The sequence below is a fragment of the Barbatula barbatula genome (genome assembly GCF_947034865.1).
Source record: "Barbatula barbatula genome assembly, chromosome: 1".
Taxonomy (NCBI): Eukaryota; Metazoa; Chordata; class Actinopteri; order Cypriniformes; family Nemacheilidae; genus Barbatula; species Barbatula barbatula.
In genome coordinates, this window is record NC_136766.1 from 20,370,363 (window position 1) to 20,397,178 (window position 26,816).

Consider the following 26,816-nt stretch of genomic DNA (forward strand, 5'->3'; position numbering starts at 1 on the left):
CAACTCTCATTGTATCCACTTGGAGTAAAATGTAAACGCATTCACATGTGTTGTTCTTATCATGCATATAAAGAATGCACTATTAAATAACACAGTCAATTATTTACTCTACAACGCTATAAATCTTGCTAATGAGTCTCTTCTTGCTGTTAAAATCAGATGAACAGTGATGGTACTCCTACATTGTTGTCTTAAGAGTGGGTGGTATCTCCCCACTCTGTATGGCCAGAGAGAGAGAGAGAGAGAGAGAGAGAGAGAGAGAGAGAGAGAGTAGTTTATGTAAATGCTCCATTTTAATTATATCAGGAGGACGGCCCTTTTTTCTGCCCAATAAAAATGGACCAGGGCTGACACCTGGTTATAAACACAGGCAGGTTTCCAAAGCACTAATCGCAAACCATCAGTAAAAAAACCAACCGGCATCATCAAGAGACGCAATGAACTCCAGTAAAGCTGAACTGCCAGGAGAGGTAAAGAGCGACCCAGCTGCGCTCATGGCATCTCTACATCTGATGCCCACACCGGTACCCAACCCTGAGATCAAGTACACTAAGGTTTGTGTTTGTTTTTTACTATTTTCGATTAACCTACTGTAAAGTTTCCGAAACACTCAGTATGCGGAGTATGCGAACTTCGATGAGTTGATCCATTTAATTTTTTCGGACTGCGCGCAAACAAAACTTCAACTTAGAGGTTGAAAAGTTTTAGAGACTTGTCATTAATACCACTTTATTAGTTTTTTCTTCACATACGTCAGTCGTTATTTCGTTATATATTAGCTAGGTACATGATGACTTGATTATGTTCATATATATTTCTACTTGGTCAAATATATATACTTGGTGTTGTTTCACTTTTGTAATTTTAGATGTCGGCTAGTCTTTGTTTAGGCACGAAGTCTAACTGTGACGGATAATCAAAAATCAAAACGATTTCGTATTTTATTTTTGAAAAAATGTATCGCGTTTTATTTAAAAGTTCTTGTAAAGAGGTTCGTCCTTCTTCCTTTTTGTTCGTGCACGTTATATTTACACTCAAGTGTAGGCTATATTGAGATTAAGTTGCGTTCTTATTGTCTGGTAACCTGCTAAATAGTTTTTTTCTCTAACAGGTTGTCATTATTAACGGCTTTATTATTTCGGTGATCGAGATGTGGAACTTTTTTTAATTCATATTTTGTCGTGTGATTCATATTATGAGTTTTCCGAAGCACAGTATCGACCTTATATTTATTATTTCTTCATGTTCTCAAACACAATATGTTCGTAAGGCTGATCTCTGCAACATGTTCCCAAACGTGATCATAGATCTACAAAGTTCAAGGACCCTCCTATCAAATGCACGTGCACAAGGGAGACAACCCTTTTTTCGCTTTGAGAAAAAGGATAGTTCGGATAACGCTTGAAAATTGCAGGGCGCATGTTTTTCACAATTATAAGAAACGGCACAAGATTCCAGCACATTAAAATGGGGGCTTTCACATTCGTTTTTAAACATTTTGAGTTTTTGCATATTAAATGACAGCACTTCCTTCAGCAATTGTCTGTGTTATTTGAATAAGATTGTGCCATATTATTTATCATTTAAAATGAGTTGGTTAGATCAAGTTGAATTCTTTCTGTTTTTAATGTTAATCATTTTATTGCTCTTGACATGAGTGGCTAAAGCCGACAAGGTGCAGTACAGAGCAATAATCACAGTGTTAATGGCAGCAAAGTTCACTCAGGGCAAGGGCAGGAGACACCTGTGACACACACACTGCATCTTCTGCTCAAAACATGTTTCTGTAAAGCATAGTGGCTCAACTCTCACACAATTCTCATTTTGATCAAATGTTTGTCCTGAATGTATTGTATGTTTTTAGGATAAAACTGTGTGCCAAGTACCTGAATTAAAATGCTTCTTCTCGTCCCAAGTCTTTGTTCAAAAGCAGAGCTGTAAGATGGCATTTGAATATCTAGTAAGTGATGTATAGGTGTGTGTTGGTGATGTAAACTCGCGCTCCTCTCATTCGCTTTCGCTCTGTCCCCCACCCCTGACTCTTTTTTACTTTGTGTGCCTGGTGCAGCACAGTACAGACTCTGATGCAACAGCCCCAAAATGCTCAATCAATACTTCTCTTTAAAGTGCAGTTAGAACAGAGCCATGTTTGTATTATTTGTGTAACTTGAGGTTCAATTCTTGTAGCTACACTCCATGGAGACCTCTTAAATTGTTCTTTCTTTGCTGTTAATGAGCAGTGCTATGGCAGAGGCTTTGCGCTATGGAAATATCATTAATGGGCATTTTTAACCTCTCATAGCTCTCTTACTGTCAACCACTCATGTAAATATAAGGTTTTACAGGGCTTTTTAACTTTTTCACAAAGCAAATGCAATGTCACAGTAGTAGGATTGTTCTTTGTACAGTTAAATAAGTTATGACTGTCCTTTGTCCTACCCAGTAAACTTCTCACCCCATCGATACAAACTCACGTTTGCGCTCATTGACTGTCGCTAAACCTGTAACTGTGTGTGTGTTATGGATTTGAGATTAAACACAGTGATATGGAACTTATCTCCCTGCTCCTTTGCCATTGAACTTTCACAATAACGCTCACACTTATCATTTACACAGATATTTATCAAAGTCCTGTTGCTCGGTGCATAATTACAGTAACTAAGTTGGAAGCATTGTGTATGAGCTTATAAGGCCTCAAACATTTCGGGTAGTTTAAAGAACAGAGTGTGTGTTTGACTGGTCACGGGAGAGTTGGTCTGTTGAAGGAGGTCTCTTTCTCTTCATGTTCTGCGCCCACTGGGCTGATAATGGCACTAAGGAAGCCATAAATTTGTCTGCAGTGATGGCTGGTTATGGATGTTTTCTCTTCTTTTTTCTCCTCAGATGGAAGAAAGAAAAGGTTATGCTGATAGGTGTGCGTATCGGTAATTGATTGGGACCCAGGAGTCTTTCTAAAGGGGAGAGGTGTTGGATTCCAGCAGGCAGGGTGATGAAGTGCTTACAAGTTTCAGTTATAAGACATAAGCGAAACAGATTCTTGAGACCAACACTTGGAATATGGAAGGGGAACAGGACACAGGCTGTTATTGTCTTTTTTCCTCTTGTGGTGTGCATTTAAAATGGATAGTTGGGTGACAATTTTGTCATCATTTACTCACCCTGTTGTCAGTTCAAACCTGTATGACTTTTGATTGTTTTCCACAGAACAAAAAAGAAGATATTGATATAAGTGGTACCGCTGTTGTTTGGATACCAGCATTCTTCAAAATATCTTATTTTGTGTTCTGTGAAAGAATAGGTTTGAAATTACAATAAAGTGAGTAAATGATGACAGAGTTTTCATTTTTGGCCTATTTAAATAGGCTTAATTTTTGCATGAAATTAAGGCTTCAAATGTGGTGTAATATTTATGCTCATATTTGCAGTGTGGTTTTATGACAAAAGTGGTGTAGGTATGCAAGAGAACCTCATAGACAAACAGACACTTGATAGCCATTTGTTGGACGTGTCTTTATATTTGAAGGGCTTGAACGTCCAGCCAGGACAGTAGTGTCTCCTGAAGTGAGGACTTTTGTAAACTAATCTGGGAGACAGCTTGAGTGAATGAGGTAGCCCCCATCAATCCGTCAGTGCATGAGATAGTACAGATGGGAGTCGGGGGGGTTTTCTGCTCTAGAAGCTGTCCAGCAGGGTGTAATATATGGCCATGTCTCACTGTTAGGGTCAGTGGCCCTGGCTTACGAGAGTCTGTGCCATACCTCTGGAGTTTTTCACTTCAAAACCCAGCATTTCTGCACATCAAACAGCGTCCAGAGCGGTGCATACACTGAGAGTCTTGATTTATTGTAAGCGGCGCAGTGAGGACTCTCTCTCTCACCCTCTTTTGCTTTGACTTTTTCTCTCCCCCCGTCTTTATTCTCTTCACATCTCCCTGGTTGATTATCTTTGGCCTTTTCACAGGTTTTTCTCTCTTTTCAAGGACAAAGGGCCCTATTTGTCTTTATATGATTAGCAATATCATGCACGGTAAAACACCAAAATGCTGACAGAAATCACACAAACATTTGGTTTAGCTTCTGAGTGTCCCGTAAATTTTAGCCTTTTCATGTTACTCTAGCGTGTATGTTGGATAACCGCTGTTAAGGTGTCTCCCAGTGGCCCAGCTGTAGTCCAAACACAGTTGGAGGTATTTTCGTTTTAAATAGTCAGATTGATAGTAGTGTGCACCTGTACCGTTCTGCAGGCTAATATATGTTGCTATATTTCTCCACTGTGGTCATTTCAAAGAGTTATGTTACTGAAAAGAGCAGTCTTACTCCCGTATCTTAAGCTCCCTCTTGTCCTGTAACGTTAGTAATTGTCAACAGCTTGTAGTGTGTCCAGTTACAAAATGAAAGCGAGCTGCTCTGGAAAGGATATGAAATTTCCTGTGCAGACCGAGACCAAAGCTGCAGGTGCCCTGTTAGGATTCATCTGGCACATATAATATGCAGCATTGAATATTGAGTACATTTAAAATTGGTTTTACAATGGCCAAGAAAAGTTTGCCATAAACGTCTGAGCCATTAGAAGGTGCTGCGGCCAAACAGATGTTTTGCTGGCTGTGGCGTGAGCTTTGGCATCCTCTCTGTGCCGTTCCTGCTCTGCTTCCTCCCGCAGTTGTGCAAAGCCTCCAGAGAGCACGCTGGGGCAGATGAGAAACGAATCAGCATTCTGCTAGAATCATTTGAGTATTCTCCCCTCTCCGGCGTGTGCGTCCAGCTCCATCATTCCCAGAGGACCAGTCGACCTCCTGCTTTTGTGGGCGTTAAACCCTCTTTCCTGTGTGAAGTAATGACACTGATAAAAATCTCAGCAATAAGGAGAGGTATAGTATGCTGTCATCGTGCGCTGTGGGTTCCTCTTCCACAATCTGTTTGTGATAGGCGCTGCATATCTCACCATCTAATTAGCTTTGCAGACGAGAGCAGTCAGCGCAGACAGACTGACAGCTCGAATAAAAAACACGAGGTGATTCTAAATGTTTGCAGCTGTCTTGTGCTATGTCTGAACATAAAAACGCAGCCTGAAGGGCGCACGGTGCGTAAGCGTAGGATGAACCGGCGACGTTCCAAAAAAGCGCTCTCTTTTTGTTTGTGTACTGCACCGAGTGGTTTTGTTTACAATCTTTTTGGACCCCTGTTGTTGTAAACATAATCTAGTGGGTTCGTTTTAAAACTCAACTTGACTTGGTTCTTTTCTTTCCGTTTTCAAGTTCTCCCTCAGACAAACTGTTTTCAATTTGGCTGCGCCAAAGCTTCCAGCAGGGGCACCGCGAACGAGCGGTGATCAATATGATTTTTTGCACTTTCTTATCCCTTTTCTTTAATCAAAGCGCAAGTATAAAGAAACCTTGAGAGTTGATTTACTGCACGGGCCTGTCGCTCTTCATCAAGTTACTCAATGGGAAAAGACAAAAGTCAGAGAGCCCCCAGAGCTCGGGGAGGACTCGGCCAAATGGCCTCTAATGGTTGTCCTTTTTTAGTTGTGATTTAGATGGTGGCCCAGTCCACCGCTCACCCAGCATTCCCCTCTCCTCCATTCCGGGGTGCCGTAAGTGTGGGGTTACGGAGAGCATAAAGCTGCCCACCGTCTGCATTCTTCCCCAGCTCGCTGGTCTGTCACAGTCGGCCCCTGATTTAGGGCATTCCACTACAGTGGCCTCTATAAATTTGAAAACTAATTCGCTCCTCTACGGGGCTTTCTGTTTTTGTAACGGGCCCTCAGCTCGACGAGGCCACTGACACTTTTATGAAGTGCTCCAAATGAGAGTCAGATTAAAGGTGGCCCCTTTAATGCATGAGGCCTGTGAGGAAGGAGGGTGGGCGAGAGGAAGAATTAGAAGTAAAGAGAGAAGGGTCCGATGTATTTGAGAGAAATCAGCATGGTACGGACTGATACCTAGTGATTTATTCCTGCCAATTTTGCGGGGGATAGAGCAAGGAGTGGGAGTGACGCTTGAACCACATCTAAGTCAACTTCCATTTTATACCTGTTCTAAGAAAACATTCCTAACAGTTTACAGCCAATTAAATTGTACTTAAGCCTGTAAGTTTACATTGGTAAACATGTTGTAGAGTTTGAAGAGGCCAGGGGCGACAGCACACTTGAACCAGGCTCTAAAGTTTCTTAGAACCAAACCTCTTCCACTTCGTAGATGACAGGAAGAGTAAATATGTACGTGGCGCTTAGAGCCAGAAGACATTTTGGTAACACCTTATCTGTCAGAGTCACCCTAACCATCACTGAAATAAAAACAACAGATTCTTTTTTGTTTAAACAAATCACAGATGTTGATTGGTTTTGCAATTTAAAGTGATAGTTTGCAAACATGAAAATTCTGTCATCATTTATTCACCCTCTTGCCATTTTAAACCTGTATGACTTTCTTGCTTCCGCAGAACACAGAAGAAGATATTTTGAAGAATGTTGGTAGCTGAAAAGCACTTGACCCCCATTCACTTTTGGACACAAACAATGCAAGTGAATTGGGGCCAGTTAACAACATTCTTCTAAATATCTTCCTTATAGTTCAATGGAAGCAGGTTTAAAAGGATAAGAGGGTCAGTAAATGATGACGGAATTTTCATTTTCGGGAGAACATCACTTTGAGTCATGTTATAAAACAGTTTGCTTGGCTCTGTTGACTGTAACATATTTACTTTGTGTACTTTAAAAACTAAATGTGTGTGCATAAAATCCATCTTTTGGAATCCAAGGCTGTTGTTTAACGCATCAGCAGAACCAGAGTGCTGCACGTGTTTTATGATCTCGTAAACGAGGAGCGATGTTGTGAAACTTGTGTCTGTGTGTGTGTGTGTGTGTGCGTCTGATAGGCATTTATCTCTACTTTCCCCCACCTCTTTCTGTCTGCTTGCTGGATCACTCCCAGGAGAGTGATATTGGGCAGCCCTGCAATAGCACACAGTTCCCAGAGATTCCTCTCACACCACAACCATGAAACACGCAGGGGGGAAAGACCCTCTCGCTCAGTGCAAGTCACGGCAACTTTTTATAACACTCAGTATTTCAGAAGTAATTGTGGTCTTTGTAAACATTTACATTTATTCACACAGCAGATGCCTTGATCCAAAGGAACTTACAAATGAGTGAATTTACAAAGCTATGTTTGCATATAAAATTTCTTTTTTGACCAAACACTCTCCTTACTTTACTAAAACTCGCAACGTTAAACTTATTATAATGATTTATCATTTGTGTTGTCCTATATGATTATGCAGGAAATGTCATTTTGATGTCATTTGACTTTAACCCATGTACAAATAATTTGAAAAATGTTAGTATGATTTTTAATTCAGAAAGTGTGGCCAAATCTTCAGACTCTTATGTGAATATGCAGTGATTTAGTTTAACATGGAATAATAATAAGTGCTTCATTATTGCTAAAAGCTAAACACAGCAGTATTCATCTCTTTTCTCCTCATAGATCTTCATTAATAACGAGTGGCATGATTCTGTGTGCGGTAAAGTCTTCCCCACGTATAACCCGGCCACTGGAGAGAAGATCTGTGATGTCCAGGAGGCAGATAAGGTGGGTGTGCTTTTTAAGCATGCAGGCGTGATTGTCAGCAAACAAGTGTGAATGGTGTGCGGTCAAATCATTGGCAGAACGAGGCACAATTGCTCTGCTGGACTACATTTAGTCATCCAGCGCGGCTATTGTGCTTCTCACTTTCAGCCTTCGCTCACCACAAATAAGCATCCAAAATTGGAGGGGGGTGCAGTTTAGACTAATGCTGTTAAGCGAGCTAGAGGCTATAGTTCCTCTGTGTAAATCAGGCTGAAAGTGTGGAAAACCAGAATGGACACAGGAAATGCTGTGAACGTGCAACTGGCGTAGTCATTGAGACTCCGGAATGGATTGATTTCATTTGTCCCAGAGGTGGACAAACACCTGTTTACAGGATAAGATTATGTCATTAAGAGTTCTCTTTTTCCTCTTATTGTTTTTGTCCCTTTAGGCGGATGTGGACAAAGCGGTGCAGGCTGCCCGCTTGGCCTTTTCTCTGGGTTCAGTATGGAGAAAGATGGATGGATCTGAACGTGGAAGGCTCTTGTTCAAACTGGCTGACCTGGTGGAAAGAGACAGAGCATACCTTGCTGTGAGTGCACTAACCTTATATCAAACAAACTATGTCTCCCATACCTATTCAATATAATTGTGAACTAAACAAAATTCTAATCAGTAGCAGTTTTTGGTGAGTGAGAATCAGATTTAAAGGGACAGAGCCATCTAGGCAGACAAAGACACCAACAACAATAAGCAAGTGTCTAATGAGTGAGCCTGTCTGTCTGGCTCGGGCTTATTGAAGCTTCATGGCAGGAGCTGTAGGACTTGTTGTTTCTCTAACAATTTTGATTTGTTCTTGAAATGTGTCCGGGGTGGGACGCATGACCTTTGGGTGCTAACGATCACTTAGGTTAGGAGCGAAACGTTAAAGAAAGGTATCGTGCCGTGATGAGCTTTTATCTCCGCTGTTCATCCGCCGAGGACATCTGCTTTTACTTCCCACTCACAAAGACGTGTCCGATTCAGGAACGAGAGCGCTGTGTTTATCTTCGTGTGTGTCTCTCCAATGCGCTGTGGCCATTTTGAATAAATCTCTTTCATGTTACAGTTTAGACTCGCTCTTAAATGGACTGAAACAACAGATTTTCCCCATCCAGCTCTGAACAAGTGTCAGGGCGAATGGTTTGAAAGAGAAATGTGATGTCCATGTGGTTACAATCATTCTTTATATCAATCTAATCCCACGCCGATAAGAAATCATGCCTGGCTGACACAGAGATAACAAAGCCAGGTCTCCAGTGATGGCTATATGAGTATCGTGTTTCTCTAGGGGAGCAGATGTAAAGTGTTTGCTTTCGATATGTTAAGTCTAAATGCAGCATGGGGGGTGTCGGGTTAAATCCCTATGAGCGATTTTTCATTGCACGCCCACACTCTCTCATCTGCCCTCTCTCCTCCCAGACCCTGGAGTCTCTGGACAGCGGCAAACCTTTCCTCCCCTCCTTCTTTGTGGACCTTCAGGGAACCATTAAGACCTTTCGATATTTCGCTGGATGGGCAGACAAGATCCACGGTTCCACAATTCCTACCGGTAAGATAACATTTATCTCAACACCATAGGGCGAGGTACAGTATGTATCCAAAAGCACAATAAACCGCAAAGATGATTACCCTTCCATCTAGATACAGCAATGCAGAACATTGAAAATTAACCAAGAGCTTTAGGTGCAGACATGTTTGATGCTGGACCAGACTAGAGATGTGTTTTCTCTGAGGCCTCCGGGAGATGATGTGGGGTTATGGAGGTGCACTGAGGGTAAACAGACGAGGTCCCGCAACAGTTATAAATCTGAGTGCTAATGGCCGCCCTCCTGTGGAGCTCTGCCATCGGCGGGGCACAGTGACAGCTACGGGGCCGGGGGGGCACGGGGGCACTGGGGGTCTGTTCTGGCTAATTTAGTTGTTTGAAAGGAACGCGGTAGGGAGCCTGGAGACTGCGGGACAGCAGCAGACTTGCAACTCTGATGTCACGGTGCAGCTATTAGTGCGCAAGTATGTGTATGCGGGGGTGATCGTGGAGCCACCCATCACATGGGCCACATGAGCCGGAGGGAAGAGGGGAGCAGAGAGCGGAGAGAGACAGAGAGAGAGAGGTGTCCACTGTCAGGCGTCTGTGTAATTATTGTGCATTCCAGCACTGTCAGTCACCATCAATTTCCAAATGTCTCACTCCAGTTTAGGAGGTCTTTCGTATTACACATATACTGTACTGGCCTGTAGCGTCCCATTCACAGACTCCAAGACTCTTTAATTTGATAATGTCTGTCCTATACTCACCCCCTCACTCTCACCCGCTTACTCTCTCATCTTACACAAACAAGCACCCATGCTGCTGCACGCAGTTATGATACGATTCTCACAGCAGGGAAAATAAAAATGAAAAATGGAGCAGAAAAGGACTGTAAATCCCCCGGTCAGGGCTTGAGCTCAGCACTGGGTCTTTGTTGTGTTGCTTAACCAAACTTGCATAGTGGGAACTCACAGTAATTTGCTTTATTTCATTTCCAATCTCATCTGTAATAGAATTACAGCACAAACAAACAGAATGTGTGTTTTTGGCCTTCTCTTATCTGGCCACCATGTGAGATGAATCGTTGGCGTTGCTCTCGTCCAGATGCTTTTACGCCAACTGCATGTTTCCACAGCGAGGGAATATCGTGATTGTTCCACGTCGCCCTAAAACCTGAAACAGGGTCTCGTTGTAGACCGCAATTATTTTATCTCACTTCACATGTTGGCCTGTACTGTCCTTTCAGTTCTGACAGGATTGTTATGAAAAATAGAAGAAATGTTTGGTTTAAGTTTTCAATAGTGTAAGGTAAAGTTGACTTATTTTCAGATTTTACTGCACGTTACAATGTTACTGCAGCTGCCATATTGAGTTTCTTCCAAAAATAATAATTCTGTTCTGTCGCTGGTATAAACTGGCAACAGGTCAAGCGCTGCATTTGAAGACACTCTTCCTTGTGTTGTTATATTCTGACTCTTTTTGTTCTTTCTGTCATACAGATGGAGGATATTTCACCCTCACCAGGCATGAGCCCATTGGAGTGTGTGGACAGATTGTTCCTGTGAGTTTTGTGCCAAATATATTATTTATTTAATATATGATTCTATGCAATGCCCACAGTTCCTGATAGGGTTTTATTAACAATTTAGGGGGGTTTGAAAAAGAGTTTTGTTACTGAGTGGGTGGCCTGTTATTTTACCCTGTTTCTTAAAGGGCTAGTTCACCCCAAAATGTTGTTGTTGTTTCAAACCTGTAAAATGTATTTGTTCTGTTAAACACAAAGAAAGATATCTGTAAGAATGTAAGCAATTTTCAGTACTGGGGCATCATCCACTATCACAGTAGGGAAAAAATATTGTTAATATTTTTTTTCATTTGAACACAAGAATTTAGGAACACTATCACTTTAAAGATCCTTTTTATTAAATCACTTATTCTGCACCTTTTTAATTTGTCCAATAAAATACCACATATCAATGAGTAGAAGCGGCAACTAGGCAATTCAGGTAAGTGGCTGTGACATAAAGTAAAGGGGACTGCTATTTGAAAGCTATGTAAAAACAAGAAAAACTGCTATTTTTAAAATATCCAATAGGAAATTGCATTGCATTTGTTGAGTCAGTTTATGGTGTCTTTTAAATACATTGGACAGGTTACTGCGTTTGATGTTCTTATCTGTGACTGTATGATTGGCTACAGACAAGCTGACGGAAGGAGGTCATAGCCAATGCCAAAGAGAGTGGAGAGTGAGAGAGGGACAGATAAAGAAAGAGAAATAATGAGAGAGAAAGGCAGGGGAAGCAGTTGATAGACAGAAATAGAAATGAAGAAGAGAGAGAGAAGTGCATAGCTCACAAACTGAGGAATTCATATGAGGTAAAGATTGTGAAACTCCAGACTTCTGTGTCGTAGGAAGAACACGAGAAATTATATTTTACTCACCAAATATCCCTCACATCTTTCTCACTTAAACATTATAGAGGCACATGTCAGGCTCGAAGTTACTAGGCCGCGGTGATTCAGAAGATTGCGTAACTCGACTTTTGAAACATTCTGCTTGCGAATGAGTGTGCAGGAGTCTGAAATCATTAGCGAAGGAGTTATGTTCTCCAGAAACAAAGATGTGTGGTAATTCAGACGAGCTCCCACAGTAAGTTCCTGACCTATGTCTGTACAGTGGAACTTCCCCCTTGTGATGACAGCATGGAAATTGGGGCCGGCGCTGAGCTGCGGAAACACTGTTGTCCTAAAACCTGCTGAACAGACCCCTCTCACCTGCCTCTATCTCGGAGCCCTGATCAAAGAGGTACAGCAAAACCAACACCACGTTCACATGCACACGATACGACGAAAATACCATCAAAAGAATAAATCATACTGACTTGTGACATATTTTGGATAATCTATATCCCGACCACACCGCATTCAAGAGACCATAGTAAAATGATCAAAGCGTTGCAACACAAACACATTCATGCAAATAAGAGACGTATCATAATTCCTTACTCCCATTTTATGTCATTCTTTGTGTTGCACCCAAACCTTTGTTGTTCTGTCTCTCCCTCTTTTCTGTGGGATTAGGAGGCCTATTTTCTTCTCTTCCTCTTTTGATGTTCTGTCCATCCTCTCTTCCACAAGGCCCGTAGGGAGGTCGGGGTGGGTCTGGATTCCCCCTCCGTGGCCTGTGGTGTTCTTGGCTCGAGTCTCGTCTAAATCTTTTTCCTTTCATACTGTTTTGACAGGCTGGGTTTCCACCAGGAGTCGTCAATATTTTGCCAGGCTACGGGCCAACTGCAGGAGCTGCGATCTCTTCGCACATGGGCATAGACAAAGTGGCGTTCACAGGATCAACTGAGGTAATTTTTCTATCGGACGAATGAAAGAATCACACCCTGTTCACTCATTTCCTCTGATGTGACCAGTGCGATGAGCACCAGTTGTGGGCTTGACAAAGCCATGAAGCTTTAGTAAGGGGGGCTGTATACGGGCTGCCACATAAGGGACTGCTTAGCGGACCACCTGGCTTTCCAAAATCATTTCTAATAAACAGGTTTTCAACGAATGTGAGAGAGAGATGTTAAGCCACAGGTGGTCCGAAATGGGCACTGTGCCCGTCGTTATATATACTGTAAATGTCGTGCCAGTCGGATTCCCTCCCTGAGACACCCGAGTACCCTTAAACGCAAATAAGTTAACAAGTGTCCTGTATATACTGAGTAATGACTAATTGTCTGATTCAGCTCAACACGCTGGCTATTTGACAATTACACTGACCCTGGAGGAAAAACAACTCTTTGAAGCAAACTGTATAGATTTAATAGAAATTTTGAGGTTGAGAATGGGCACACCATGTTAGGCATAGTGTACCTGGAATGTGGGTCTAGCTGAGAACTACATAACTCAGCTTTATGTTCAACAAGGTTTATTTCTAGCTCCACTTGCTTCATTGGTAAGCCCCCTTTAAGATCTTTATTCATTACAGCATCTCATAAATCGAAATATTTCAGTATATGTAGATATATTCAGTATAAACACTGGTCTGAAAAAGTTTCTCATCGTCATTGTTAAAGAAGCACTGAGAAAGACACGTATGGATATTTGTACCGATGTGTGTGGGTGAGTGTAGACACCACAGTTCTCTCAATGATAAGAGTACAAACGCAAGCATTGTTTCCACAGCAAACAAACCATGCGTGCCCCCTCAAAAAGCATTCTTTGAAATGCAACACATGTTTTGTTTTTGCGAGAGAGAAAAAATGACAGTTAAGTCATTTCCCCGTTCTCAGCTGGTCTGGTGAAATCTTTCTCGCAAAATCAAAATGTTATTGATAAAACAAGAATGTGATGACCGAGCCCAATTACAGGCCACACGAATCCTCACATGAACGTGACATAAGCGGCCTACACCCTTTCACCCACACTTCCACTGTGTGACTTGACTTTCACAGGAAGCTCTTCACCCCACCCTCTCGCCCTTCCTCTTCGCTGGCAGTGACTGCACGGCCGCCTGCAGCATCACTGATCTAATCTGGACCTGATTAGGCAGCAGAGGTCTCACGCTGTGCAAGCATGTACATACACAGACTCTGAGTCACTGCAGACATGCGTTTGTAAGGAAGGGCTGGGTCAGAGGTGAGGGGGACAGTCGAGCATCTCTATAAGAGAATGAAGGATTTTGGGATATTATAATACCTTCTCAATGGCATTTCCCACAAAATATGAACCAAAAGTTCAAATAAAAAATCATTGCTATACGCGAACTTTTGAGAATCTTTTTAAGTAATCATTTATAAAGTGTGTTAACACACGGATTTGATCGTAGAGCATGCGTATGCAAAGATCCACGGCAACGCACATATTTATAAAAACGGTCTTTGAAGTGAAAAAGTGCTGCAGGTGTTTGAAAATACAAGCCATTATTGTATATTAATTGTATTAAATTGAATCAAAACTACTCGACAGTTATTCATTCTTTGTGGAGGTATTCATAAATTCAGGAAGTTAATCCGCTGAAACCATCTATAAGGAGACCATTTTGAAAGTTGTTTTTATTTACTTTACCGTTTGGTGTTAGTTTTTAATAAAAAGAGTAAGGATTTGCAGCATTAAAGGATTATTACTGTTATGTTCCAGTAGGATAATGAATACACAGATATCTGAGAGACACTAAACAGTTCGTGAGAGAAACAAAGTCTTTTTTTCTCACTTTGTGAGGGTGTCGGATAGGAATGAGAAGGCTTGTTTTCTTTCTCTTTCGTCCCTCTGGAAAACAGAGAAAATATTTTCTGGAAAAATGAAACAATGTACAAATGTTTGTTTATGTTTATGAGGTCTGCTCGACAGCTTGTGAGCGCTAATCTGGATGTGAAGAGAGAGAGGGCCTTTCTCATAGACACAGTTGGAAGAGAATAGTTTGAAGTGAGCATAATGTTCTCTCCATGGCCCGCCAGCTGTGCAGAATCTGCAGCGCCTACATGGACCTGAACAGCCAACCCTCATGTCCACAACTAATGTAAAACTCTAGGTGAAGAGACGTGTGAAATTGACTTTGGATGTAAACCGAGTCGGGAAAGAGCTGCAACTGACTTATAATTAAGCAACGGTAGACTACAGGTTTGTCCTTGTGCTGAGTGAAACCATAAGCAGACCAATAATACTTTTCATTGCATGTTGCACACATATACACGTGCTTTCATTTATGCAGTTACAAAGCCAATAAATGCATTTTAAGGGTCCTGTTTCACTGTTATTCCTTTGGCTCCAAACTGTGTTGAGCATCTTACACAAACGTGCGGTCAGCTCTTCCTGTTCTCGATTAAACAGCAGATAGGGGAACCAGGGCATTCCATTCTTCTGGCCTCCATCACCAGTGCTAATAGACATTTAAGATGTGAAGGTAAGAGGCCTGGTGGTGGTTGCGGTCGGCCTGTGGAGGAGTTGTAGATTTATTAATGACAGCATCCCACTGATGTTGAGAACTAGTGAGGTTCCTCGGTGGTGTTCAGTGATTAAAGCCGCTCTCCTCTCTCTCCCCAGGTAGGCAAGCTGATCCAAGAAGCAGCGGGAAAGAGCAATCTGAAGAGAGTCACGCTAGAGCTGGGGGGAAAGAGTCCCAACATAATTTTTGCAGATGCTGATTGTAAGTATTCAGACTCAGTTTTATGGCTGCCCTCCTGTTGTCCCGCTGCAACAGTTTGTGCACAGCTGCTGCTCCAGAGACCTTCTCTGTCACTTGACGCGATGACATCAAAGACTGGGATCTTCAGAGATCTGTTTTGCCATGTCTAGACAAACATGTTTAGTTTTGGACAAGCTCATACATTGCAAATGTGCGTATGTCACTTCCTGAAGCCACGATTTTCACCGGTTGAATGGTGCCTCTAAGTAGCTCACCAAATTAGGGCGTAAGTTAGCACTTTCAAATGCTTTCAGCAGCCGTGAGCATGGCCCCCGTAAATCAGCCGCGGATGCATCACACCGCAGCCGTAAATCTGGCTGCTCCATTAACCCTTCAAATGCCACAGCCTGGCTGTCCATCTTTTTTCCCAGGTGTCCAATATCCCACACAGATGCACATGCACACATGTGTGCATGCGTAAGCACAGACACATCAGAGGAACAGACTTGTCACAAGTGCTTAACTATAATCGTATGGCTCCGAGAGTAATAATAAATTATTCAGTGGGACGTGTGATTCATCTATCACCTGTTGTTTTGGACTGTGAATAAATACAGTTAAATACATTTTGAATGATTGACTGTTGTGCTTAATCCAGGTGTTTCACACCTGTCATCCATAATGCTGGCAGATGTTTGATAAGGTGGTCCCTCTCTCTCTTTCAGTGGACCAGGCAGTCGAGCAGGCCCATCAGGGTGTGTTTTTTAATAACGGTCAATGCTGCACGGCTGGCTCCCGTATCTTTGTGGAGGAGCTTATTTATGATGAGTTTGTGCGCAGGAGTGTAGAGAGAGCTAAGAGAAGGACAGTGGGAAATCCTCTTGACCCAACCATCGAGCAGGGGCCTCAGGTACCTATTTAATATTACAGAAATATTTTGAACGTTCATAAATCGTGTAAAACTAGGGATGCACCAATATGTACATTTTGGCTGATAACCGATTATTCTTTAACATTGGAAGCCAATAACCGTTATATGGCCGATATACAGTATCTTTATATTAATATAAAATAATTTTTTTAATAAAAAAAGGGAAAAAGTGGACAATTGCTTTTATTTGAAAAAAATCACTACAGAAAACAAAGTAACCATTAATTCTCTTTTTTCCCTTAAAGTAATTTACCAAGCCTACTTTACACTAGTTAACAATACTTTAACCACCAAACTTTTCTGGTATATTTTTTATTTAATAAACAAATTATAGATGTTCGTCCAGACCAACCCAGAAAAATGTTCTTAATAGCCACATGTCTAACAGGTCTCAAGACAGAAAGCATGCAGACAGCAGTCAAATATTATGAGATAGGAATAAAGATTCTAACAATATGCTTTTGTTCCTATAATTTACACATGCATAAATACTGTATCTACATACTGTACCTACATCAACAATGTTTTGCCAAAAGCAGTAAGTGAATGATCATGACAGAAAGTCAGTACTGAACTGTATTTTAACTGTGAGCAGCGTGCAGCTGAATAAGTTAAACCAGAGGAAACGATTCCTTATTTATAGGCTATAATATATCACCCCACATTTTATTATCGGCCGATACGATAACATAAAAAATGACGATTTATTTGCCAATTCCGATATGGTTCAAACATTGTTAAAGACTGATAGCTGTTAATGATAATGTTTAGTGTTTAATCCTCTCTGTTTGACTTTGTTAGATCAGTGCAGAGCAACAGAATCGCGTGCTCGAGCTGATTCAGAGTGGCATTAAAGAAGGAGCTAAACTGGAGTGTGGTGGCAAAGCACTGTCAACTAAAGGCTTCTATTTGGAGCCCACAGTCTTCTCTGATGTACAGGACGATATGCGCATCGCCAAGGAGGAGGTAAACCCACTTATGATGTCTGAGACGTTCTGTAAAAGCATCCTTGAGTCGCCCAACAACCTTCTGGGTTGTAAATAATAATTGTTCATGTTAGTTCTGTGTCAATATAGAATTTGGGAACCGATAGTATGACAGTGAATGTAACATTGAACAGTTTGAAATGTTTAATGCACAATCCAGTTATTACAAAAAAATCATCTTGCACTTTCTATAGATATTTGGGCCAGTTCAGCAGATTATGAAGTTTAAGACAATTGAAGAAGTGATTGAGAGAGCCAACAACTCAGATTATGGTCTGGCAGCAGCTGTCTTCACCAAAGACCTCAATAAGGCCATGACTGTCTCTGCGGCTGTGCAGGCGGGCACTGTCTGGTAAGCTATTTTTCATATTGTAAATTGTTATTAAATTATTATTAAAAATATTATATAGGATAATGATAAAACACAGCTGCGATCTACCCAAGCCACTAGTATACATTAATAGTACAATGTTTTTATGAACACTATTGTACTTGCAGCCTTAAAACTGTTTTTAAACAATGAGTATATTGTGAATATTGTCACTTCTGAAGGAGTTTCAGAATGTCCGCATTGTGTCTACTAAAATCCTTTGGCTGTGATTATATTCATATAGTATGGATTCCCGTAATATTTTACTAAATTAATAGACTCCTGAAAAGAAATAAAATAATACAAATTCCTGTCTTACTTTTCAACTTAATGTTGCCTTTCATGTTGACTGTCACTTTATAAAATGTACTCAAATGTATTTTTGTGTGCAGGATTAACTGTTATAACGCTCTGAGCTGCCAGTGTCCTTTTGGAGGATTCAAAATGTCTGGGAACGGTCGAGAACTGTAAGTACTCATCTGCGATATCACGTTTTCTGTAAAATCCTGTTTACACTAGCATAATTTTCCTATAACGGTTTTCATACATTTTCCAGGGGCGAGTACGGACTAAAAGAGTACACAGAGCTGAAAACCATTACGATGAAGCTGTCAGGGAAGAACTCTTAAAGCACAAACATTTAAGTTCCTAGCAAAGAGAAGTCCTTCTTTGAGGTTAACCACTAGCCATTATCCTTTGGTTCACTATAGTGGTAGACACCACACAGTAACCACCCATCACTTCTGCATTGGAGCGCCTCTTCTTCTGCATCTTCATGGGCTGTAATCACGGACTACCCAACCATCTCCATTAGCTCAGTCTCCTGTGTCCACTAGCAGTTTTTATGTCCACTGTTGCCATTAACAACCCACACCCATTCCAGCTGTGGCCTCTTTTCGCCGGCTCCACTAACCATACTAAAGCACTCGGAGTCACGGTGAAGGAAGGCTGCTCCCTTTACCACTGCACCGGCAACGTGCAGAAACTAACAGACTATGGTCCTGCAACAAGTGTGTTTACAACACGCCGCATTGCTAAAGGAGCTCTGTTGTCTATGAGCAGGGAGGGATGTCATTCCTAATCTCATCAATAACTGTAGCCTCTCCGCTGGGTAGAATTATAGTAGGCATATTAGTTTTAACTAAGACCACTGAAGCTCTCTATCTCGGAAAAGATTGTTTCTTTAAATGTGTATTAATTCTATATTTGTGTAATTGATTTGTTTTTTATCTTTTTATTGTCTTATTGCTGTTATAATGTATAACTTTGTCAATGTCTTGACCACCCTTACAGAAATCTGATTATGGAAATACATGTGTGTTTTTTTATATGTGTATATGTATGTCACATACTTGGACATATATGCAACGTAAGGTAGAAAATGCAACAAAATTGCACATTTGCCTTTATGTAGCACATAAATGTCACGTGTGTATTATTTTAGTATATATCAAAAATACATGTATTTTCACTTATATAAACTATATGTAAGTGTTTATATGTCAGATTTTTGTAAAGGCCATGTAAACGAAACGTGTTTCCCTAAAAATAAATCTGTGCTTTGCATTTTTGACAAATGATTCCTCAAGGATGCCCATTTAATTTCAGGTTTACAGAATGATGTACTATGAATATAAAAGATACAATAGAGTGAGTTTGTCATTAAAATGTTTTATTCAAAGTTCACTCTTGAATTCATTTTTCAAAAAGCAAAATGGTATGAGTCATGTGTTATGACGCAGACTGAAACATTAGTAAAAGATAAATGTATACACTTCATCTTGAAAAAATAATTGCTTCCCTTTTGCGAGATTCATTTTGGTTCTCCTCAGGTCATTTCAGATGAGTGGGCCTGAGTTTTCAGGTAAAATATGAGTAATCAGACGGGGGTTTGACAAGAGGCTGACTCAAAGTTTGTCAAATTTTGGTAAAAGCTCTTCAGATATGAGATAAAAGAAGCACCAAATAGTGAAACTACTGAAGTTACATTCCCGAAGAAACAAACACTGTGGACTTTCCCAGCAGCCGCCTGCTAATTGATATCTTTAGTCAGTACAACAAAAATAAAGATAAGAATTGGCCGCATTACACAGCACTTTCTGGAAGGACAGAAAAGGACAGCGCAGAGCTTTGAAATGTAGAGCTGCATTAACAGGTCACTTTCCTGCTGTGGTGCACAGCAGAGTTCACATCAGTCCAAACTGTTTATAATCATTTTCCTTCACTCAGTTCCAAATGCGTTGATGGGACTTTTCCTTATAGTTTAGCATTATGACAAAGAAACTGCTGCAGATTTTCAACAAGTGCATGTAAACCAATCCATCCTGGCTGTTGGAGGGTTGCTGTCAAAGAGACTTAGAAGTATTAATACAATGGTGTCATTGACCCTTCGCTCCTCAGAAGTCTGTACAGAATTGTATTGACAATTGTCTCATATGATTACAATGTACCAAATTCACACAGATATTTCTACATGACAATAGTGAAAAATCGCTTCACAAAAGTTACAATATTTCAGCATTTTGCAAACATTTGCTGCGTAGAGATTTTTGTTTTCATTTTTGACATTTTAATGGATTTATTTCTTAATATTTTGTTTCATCTGGTAGTACGAAGTAAATTAAAACAAACCTTTCACACACCCGTTTTATATGCTGGTCACGCAGAGCTAAAACATGTTGTACTAAACCATTTTTCAGTGGAAATGATCCTATTGATCACTATGATCTCTCCTCCCGTTGCGATCCCTGACATATCCACTGATTCAACTAATTTGGACTCTGCCCAAGGTTAAATAACGATGTTACATCCATCATGATCGGCATTTCAATATCTCTCCTTAGAGTAACACATTTATTAGACAAAGCACTTATGGAGTCTGATAAGTATCGTTCAGTGATCGTTAGCCTTTACTCTTTAAGAGGATTTATGCTGAGAGACATCAATACAACCTTCCCATCTACAGAACTAGAGGATTGATTAAACATTTGTCAATTCTGGTATGTGAATCATCTCTAAATATGTATCGATTTTCCATACTTTGCCAAAACGTTATTAAAACTAATGCGTCACATTTATAAATGGAGACATTTTTAAATGGGACTGCACCCTGGAATAATCATTTTGTCTACATCAAGATAAGTAGAGAAATGTCAGCTGGTTTGAGATGCAGAATGACCTCTTTAACATGCTCCCCCTCCAGAGGGAGACACTTCTCTCATTCTGCTCTATCTGATTACGGTTATTAACATCACAGGCCAGTGAGTGTTTGGCCATTCAAATATAGACATAATTAGACAAAGTTTCTTTTCATTTTCACAGAAATAATCGAATATGTGACCCTGCACCACAAAATCAGTCTAAAGTAGCATAGGAATATTTGTGGCAACAGCCAACAAAACATTGTATTATGCCAACAAAACAATTTATAAATGTTTCTTGTATGCCATAAATCATTAGGATATTAAGTAAAGATCATGTTCCATGAAGATATTTTGTAAATATCGTACCGTCAGCATGCTGAACTGTACCGTTAGCCGTTTGAGAGCGTTAAAACAAAGCTGTCTCTTCTTAGCAATGGCCTGCTACAGCACCTCTGATTAACAACTTCAAAGGCCCTTTTCTCAATATTAATTTGTTTGGACTCTCAGATTAGTTTTAAATAGTTGTATTTATCCTAATAAACCATAAATTAAAGTTTATTTATTGAGTTTTCAGATTCAAATTTGACCCATACTTGGCTCAGCATCTTGCTTTTGGACAATTTTCACATTTCAGACCTCAGGTTTCATTCATTTCATTAATGAAATCACAGTCAACATTTTTTAAATGGTCGAGTCTGAATACGAATGAGTAATTTAATCCTCCTCCAATGCTATGCACATTGTATGTCCGTGTTGTTATAAGACTGACACAATTTTTGTTCTTATGCCAAAACGAAGAACATACACAAAAACAAAACACTTAAAAGAAAAAAGCACATAATTACCCCTTGCAGGTAAACTCAATTCTGGTCATTATGTAATTTCAACACCTGCATTTCAAAATGATCAAGAGAAAATCAAGTGGCATAAAAAAGAAAAATACTTCAAGCATGTTGGTCATGAGCCAACTTCATTCAGACCTCTGCGCCTTTAGCTGGGAGTTCGCTAGTTTCCTCTTTCCTCTGACATCACTCTGACATTGTCTCATACAACAATAATACGGTCCCAATCGCATTACATTATCGCTTCCTTACATGCACATGGGAGGGCTGACGTCCCTCTTGACCACAGACACGACGCGCTCAGTTCCCAGCTTGAACCAGCTGCACAGCTGCCGTTCATGGGAGGAACAGTAATGGATAAAGAGATTCCAGTCTGTTGTCGAGAGAAAGGATTTCCTAACAGAGTATTTCCCAAACTCTGGGCAATCGATGTACCACAGTTAAAAATGTGATGCAGCTGTGTTGTGGTCCCAAAGGCATATTTTAGGCTAAAACTACACTGTCAGTTAGGGCACCTGCTTTGCCCTTTTGCAATTAAAATCAGGAAACAGATGTTTTAATAAGTGGTTTGCTGGCAAATCAATGGCTAGCGTATTTTGTGTTTGTTTAGGCACTTTTATGAGATTTTGTACATTTCTATGAATTACCAGTAGCTTGTGAAATCTCACATGGAAAACAAACACTGCATTTTTGTGAGGAAAATTCATTGAATTGCAAAGATTACTTGAAACAAGCATATCAATTATAATCATGGTTTGTTTTTTATTTGTTCTGTAGCATCCAGACTTCGATTCACAACTTCTAGGCAAGCTCCTAAAAGATCATTTTGAATCCCCACGGAGTCTGGTTTCTCGATAATAACTTAGTATTGCCTTTTAATCAGTACTTTTCATTGTGATCTCAGATTTTAATATGTTGTTTCAGCTTATTTAAAAAAAGCATGCCAAATGTAAAGTAAATGCCAATACATGCACACACACACACACACAGAAAATAATGCACCTTGTGTGTGTGTGTGTGTGTGTGTGTGTGTGCTTTTTTAACGTGATCCAGATGTTCAAGCATACAGAAACAGGTGATGATAGCATTAGCTGGGATTGGACACAGATGGAAAGGGGATTGAACCTATTCCTGCATCACCACCAGGGTCGTAAATAATTATTTTCCTCAGAATGATGAAAATGATTTCAAAGTGAATTATGCTATAGGCCAGCGTTCCAAGTTGTTTAATCTTGCCATACCAAAAGTTTTCTCTCAGCATCAGATCGTTTCTCAAGCAAAACATTTCAGGTCTTTCTTTGTCACATTCTCACTTCAAGGCTAAACGACATGTCCTTGAGGGACAATATCACATTTAAAAGGTCTGGTTTAAAAACAACTGAGCTGAGATTATCCTGCACACGTTTAAATCCAACCAGACAGAAATCACTGTCTTTTCAATTAAGGCTGCAATTCATAACTTTGTTAAGTTAAAAATAAATAAAACTTTGAGCAAGAAAAATATTGAGCAAGAACATTAAAAATCAGTGTTTGAAAGTGTCACCTTTTACCTCTATTCACAACGGTAGACTTATAATATTGATTTCTATTTTGCAATATTGAGTCAGTTTTGCATGGGAAATGTAGGTTTGCAGTCGTTCATCTTTGTGTAAAGGAATAGTTCACCCCAAAACAGGGGCGGACTGACCAGTAGAACACATTGTCAAACTGCAGAATGGCCATCCCACCGACGGCCTATGCAAACGCAAATGCACGCAACGCAAAGGCATTTGCGATCGGACACACATGCATGTAAAGCAATGCACACACTACATAAAACATTTTTCCAATTATAGTAGTCAAAAGTGCCCCAGAACTGTTTGACTACATTCGTCCAAATATCACTTTTTTTGTGTTCAGCAGAAAAAATACCTTCTAATCCCAAGAGGATTTAATTCTGCTTCATTTCAACTACAGCTCTCACCCTTATGCTAATCGGAAAGAGCACAAGGGAACCCATATCATACCTGCAGTATGGAGAATTGTTTCCAGTCAGCTCAGGTTGGAAACAAGCTTTCTGGTTAGTTTTAAAACTAATCGGCTATGATTGGATGGCTGGTGGGACAGTCTGTTGGGACGAAAGAGAGAGCTGCAACATGTGTCAGAACGTACAACACTCAGCATAGAGTTTTGAGAGACATTGAGCAGAACAGAGAAATATGTCTAATTCATCCAATTGCACCTCTCAAGAGGCAGAGGTACGTCTGAACCCTTGGAGACGTGTATAAAGATCTGTGATGCACTGCATTGCAAAATGAAATCATTATAATTACAGAATAATCTTTCTTATTTACATACTCTATGTAAGGAAAGAATCACAATTGTTATATTATGTTATATGCTTCACAACATCCTTGGGAAAGGAAGAAATGTTCTGAAAATCTGTTTCTTCACAGCTATTGAAATGGGCAGTTCATGGTATTACTCTATCACAGCTTCCCTCCCCCATGTCACCTCAACGTTAAGCCCCCATCCTCACACCCCAAACGGGCAGATCAACAGCACGACGTCCCTTGAAAGCACCACAAATGGGGCAGCACAAAGTCTATGGGGCAACCATTTGGGAAGAGGGTCGTTCACTGTGATGGATGCATAAGAAAGCAACACGTAGTCCCAGCAAGGTGCCTCTATTTCGGCCACCTTTAAACCACTACGTCGCAGTGTGAAATGATTCATTTGCGTTGGCAGACAGCCGTATCCATGGCAAGGGAGAAATCCCTGTTCTAAATCTCACACCCTCTGTTACATGTTTATGCAGCTGGATTGTTTTATTGGGCCAATTAAATGAAGTTGTGATAATTGAGCATAAGTATTAGGGTGGGGATCAGGGGCAGTCCAGCTGTCAACTGCTGGGCTTGACGCGATCCCAAACAAAGCTGTCTTTACACCTGCATTCTTTCAATATTACAGCTGTGTGATGAGAGGAATTACCAGAAGAGAATACAAATGTTGATTTTGAGTCATAGTCACTTTGCAGTTCTCTTTGAAGACACCCTACGTTGGAAAGGAAGGAGCTTCGGTCATTTTGCATTTAGGGGCATGAAAGCATCGGCTCATTTCCTGCGTGTCTCCTCCAGATCATATCCCAGCGATCCCATGACTCAGCCTGCAAAGGACACAAACGTGTTTGTTTGGAGCTCTACGGGCCACCTGATCTCCCAGAAGAACACATCAGACTTGCACAGCTGTTTGTAAGCTCAATAATTGAGCTTTCAGTCTCTCTATGACAGCAACTGTAGCTATTATGGACATTTTTAGAACCCCCACCATGTGTCGCAAAAAAAACTGACCTCGTGTTAAACATATTTAGGAAAACGTATGACATAAGGATCGCAAATGACTATTAAAAGGCCTAGAAACATTATCTTTAAATCTGACCAGAGATACATGTTGAAAATGAATAGCTGAGCTAACTTTTGGCACTAGTCTTCAGATCTTGTCACTGATAGGTGGCATGATTTTTTCCTGGGATCAATCTGGAAAATGTTTGGCTTCAAACTGAGGGACAAGTGGAGAGCTGATACTTGTGTAACATGAGTGCAACAGTGCCTTTGCTGAAATTCCTGCAAACATTTAACCGAGATTAACCGAATTCCATTCACTTCCTAAATATCTTTTGGCCGGTGCTTTACTCTGGCTTAAAGAGGTTCAACGCACACCACAGGATGTAAACCTCTTGTTTCATGTCTCAACAGCCAGGCGTACATCCATCACACTTACGCAAGCAAGACAGTGGTATTAAAACCTCCCCTCCTCCAATAGATTGTCCTTGGGATTAAAATGATTTCATATGAATGTTATGGCACAATCCTGGCAGAAAGTGCAGTGAATTTTACTACTAAACAGTTTATATTTTCAGGTCTTATGATTCACAGCTGTGCTGTCTGTACCATTCTCCTCAACGAACAGCTGTGGTATAACAACGCTGAGGAAATTGGATTTGACAGTGTTTTTCATTCTTTCATCCCCAAAATAACATTACCCACGGTTTCCCATCTCTGACAATGCTATGAAAATGAATGAGGTCCATAGCAAAGTTTACAATAGGCGATCTTCATTCTAAGAAGGGGATGGAGAGCAGTGATAGAGCAGAAAAAACAAATGAACGAAGAAGATCCTTCAGTTGACGTTGAATAATGGCAGCTCTGATCTCAGACCTGGTTCTGTTTAAAGGGACGTTCAGCTAAAAACTGAAAACCTTTTATGCAATTTGACTTTTAGTTTACATGACAATCCTGTTTTGGAGGCCTTAAATTTTAAAAGTTTTAAAGTGCAAGTTTTTGAAAACAACAGTGTTTCTTTTTAAGCAACAAAAACACAAATCTGTGAAAATGGTGTCTGACCCAGAGTTAACTTCCAGTTTGTGTTTGTTGATCAGTCTGACTAGTGGCTAATAATATAACTATTTATATTTAATTTAAATTCATATTAATATATATTAATATTTTACTGTATTGTATCATAATTGTAATAAATAAACAATTAGTTAAATGGTTTACTTTAAACTTGCTAGCTAATGTAATTGTTATTTATTTTGCTTGTTATCAGAAATCATCTAAAGGGACTCTATTCTTTGCGGATGTGTTCCAGAATTGGATTGTTTTGGGGCATGCGCAGTAATGTTTATTACGAAATTATTTACGAAACAGTCTAAAAGCATATTGTACATGACCAAAACAACAATGCGGCATAGGACTATGTTTGTGTTGCTTAACATACTTGGCCGGCTAGGCTTGTGTGCATTTGTAGTGTATTATAATGTTGTTGTGTGTACGTGACACTTTTCAAAAATGCGAACTACATCATTGTCATGTAAACGTCCCTTAAGACGCTTTTATACTCTCCTAATGCAAATGTTCAAAGCTTTGAACACACTCCCATAAACAGATAATTCACAGATTCACAGAAGTGACAAAGAAATATGAACACATGGTCGATGTGGACTTCCATAATGATTCTGTCAACACAAGCGAACATACGCAACTTGGACAAGTGAGGGATTTTAAAATAACACTACCATTCTCCAAGGAAGAACAAAGCTAACATACTATTGTTTGTTTTTCAAACATCGCTTTGATATAAATCTTGTAAATGTTTACTATTTGGCAAATCAAATTCCGTGGGGAAGTGATCATAATTGAGGGAACACAAACAGAATTTAGTATGATCTAATATGGTCTGATTATGCAAGTGACTCTTTATTTTTTACAAAGCTATCGTGCAATCTGTACTCGAAACAATAAACTT

At 40.2% G+C, this 26,816-nt stretch overlaps 1 protein-coding gene across 1 annotated transcript; it reads left to right on the top strand.

Moving 5' to 3' along the window:
- The first annotated feature begins 221 nt into the window (after window positions 1-221).
- On the top strand, window positions 222-19,231 carry aldh1a2 (aldehyde dehydrogenase 1 family, member A2). The gene is made up of 13 exons (XM_079454502.1): window positions 222-554; window positions 7,487-7,591; window positions 8,022-8,162; window positions 9,032-9,161; window positions 10,640-10,701; window positions 11,818-11,946; window positions 12,383-12,496; window positions 15,177-15,279; window positions 15,984-16,168; window positions 16,991-17,155; window positions 17,370-17,527; window positions 17,938-18,012; window positions 18,102-19,231. Exons 1-13 carry the CDS (start codon window positions 438-440, stop codon window positions 18,172-18,174), a joined length of 1,557 nt encoding a protein of 518 aa, XP_079310628.1. The 5' UTR covers window positions 222-437; the 3' UTR covers window positions 18,175-19,231.
- The last annotated feature ends 7,585 nt before the right edge of the window (window positions 19,232-26,816 follow it).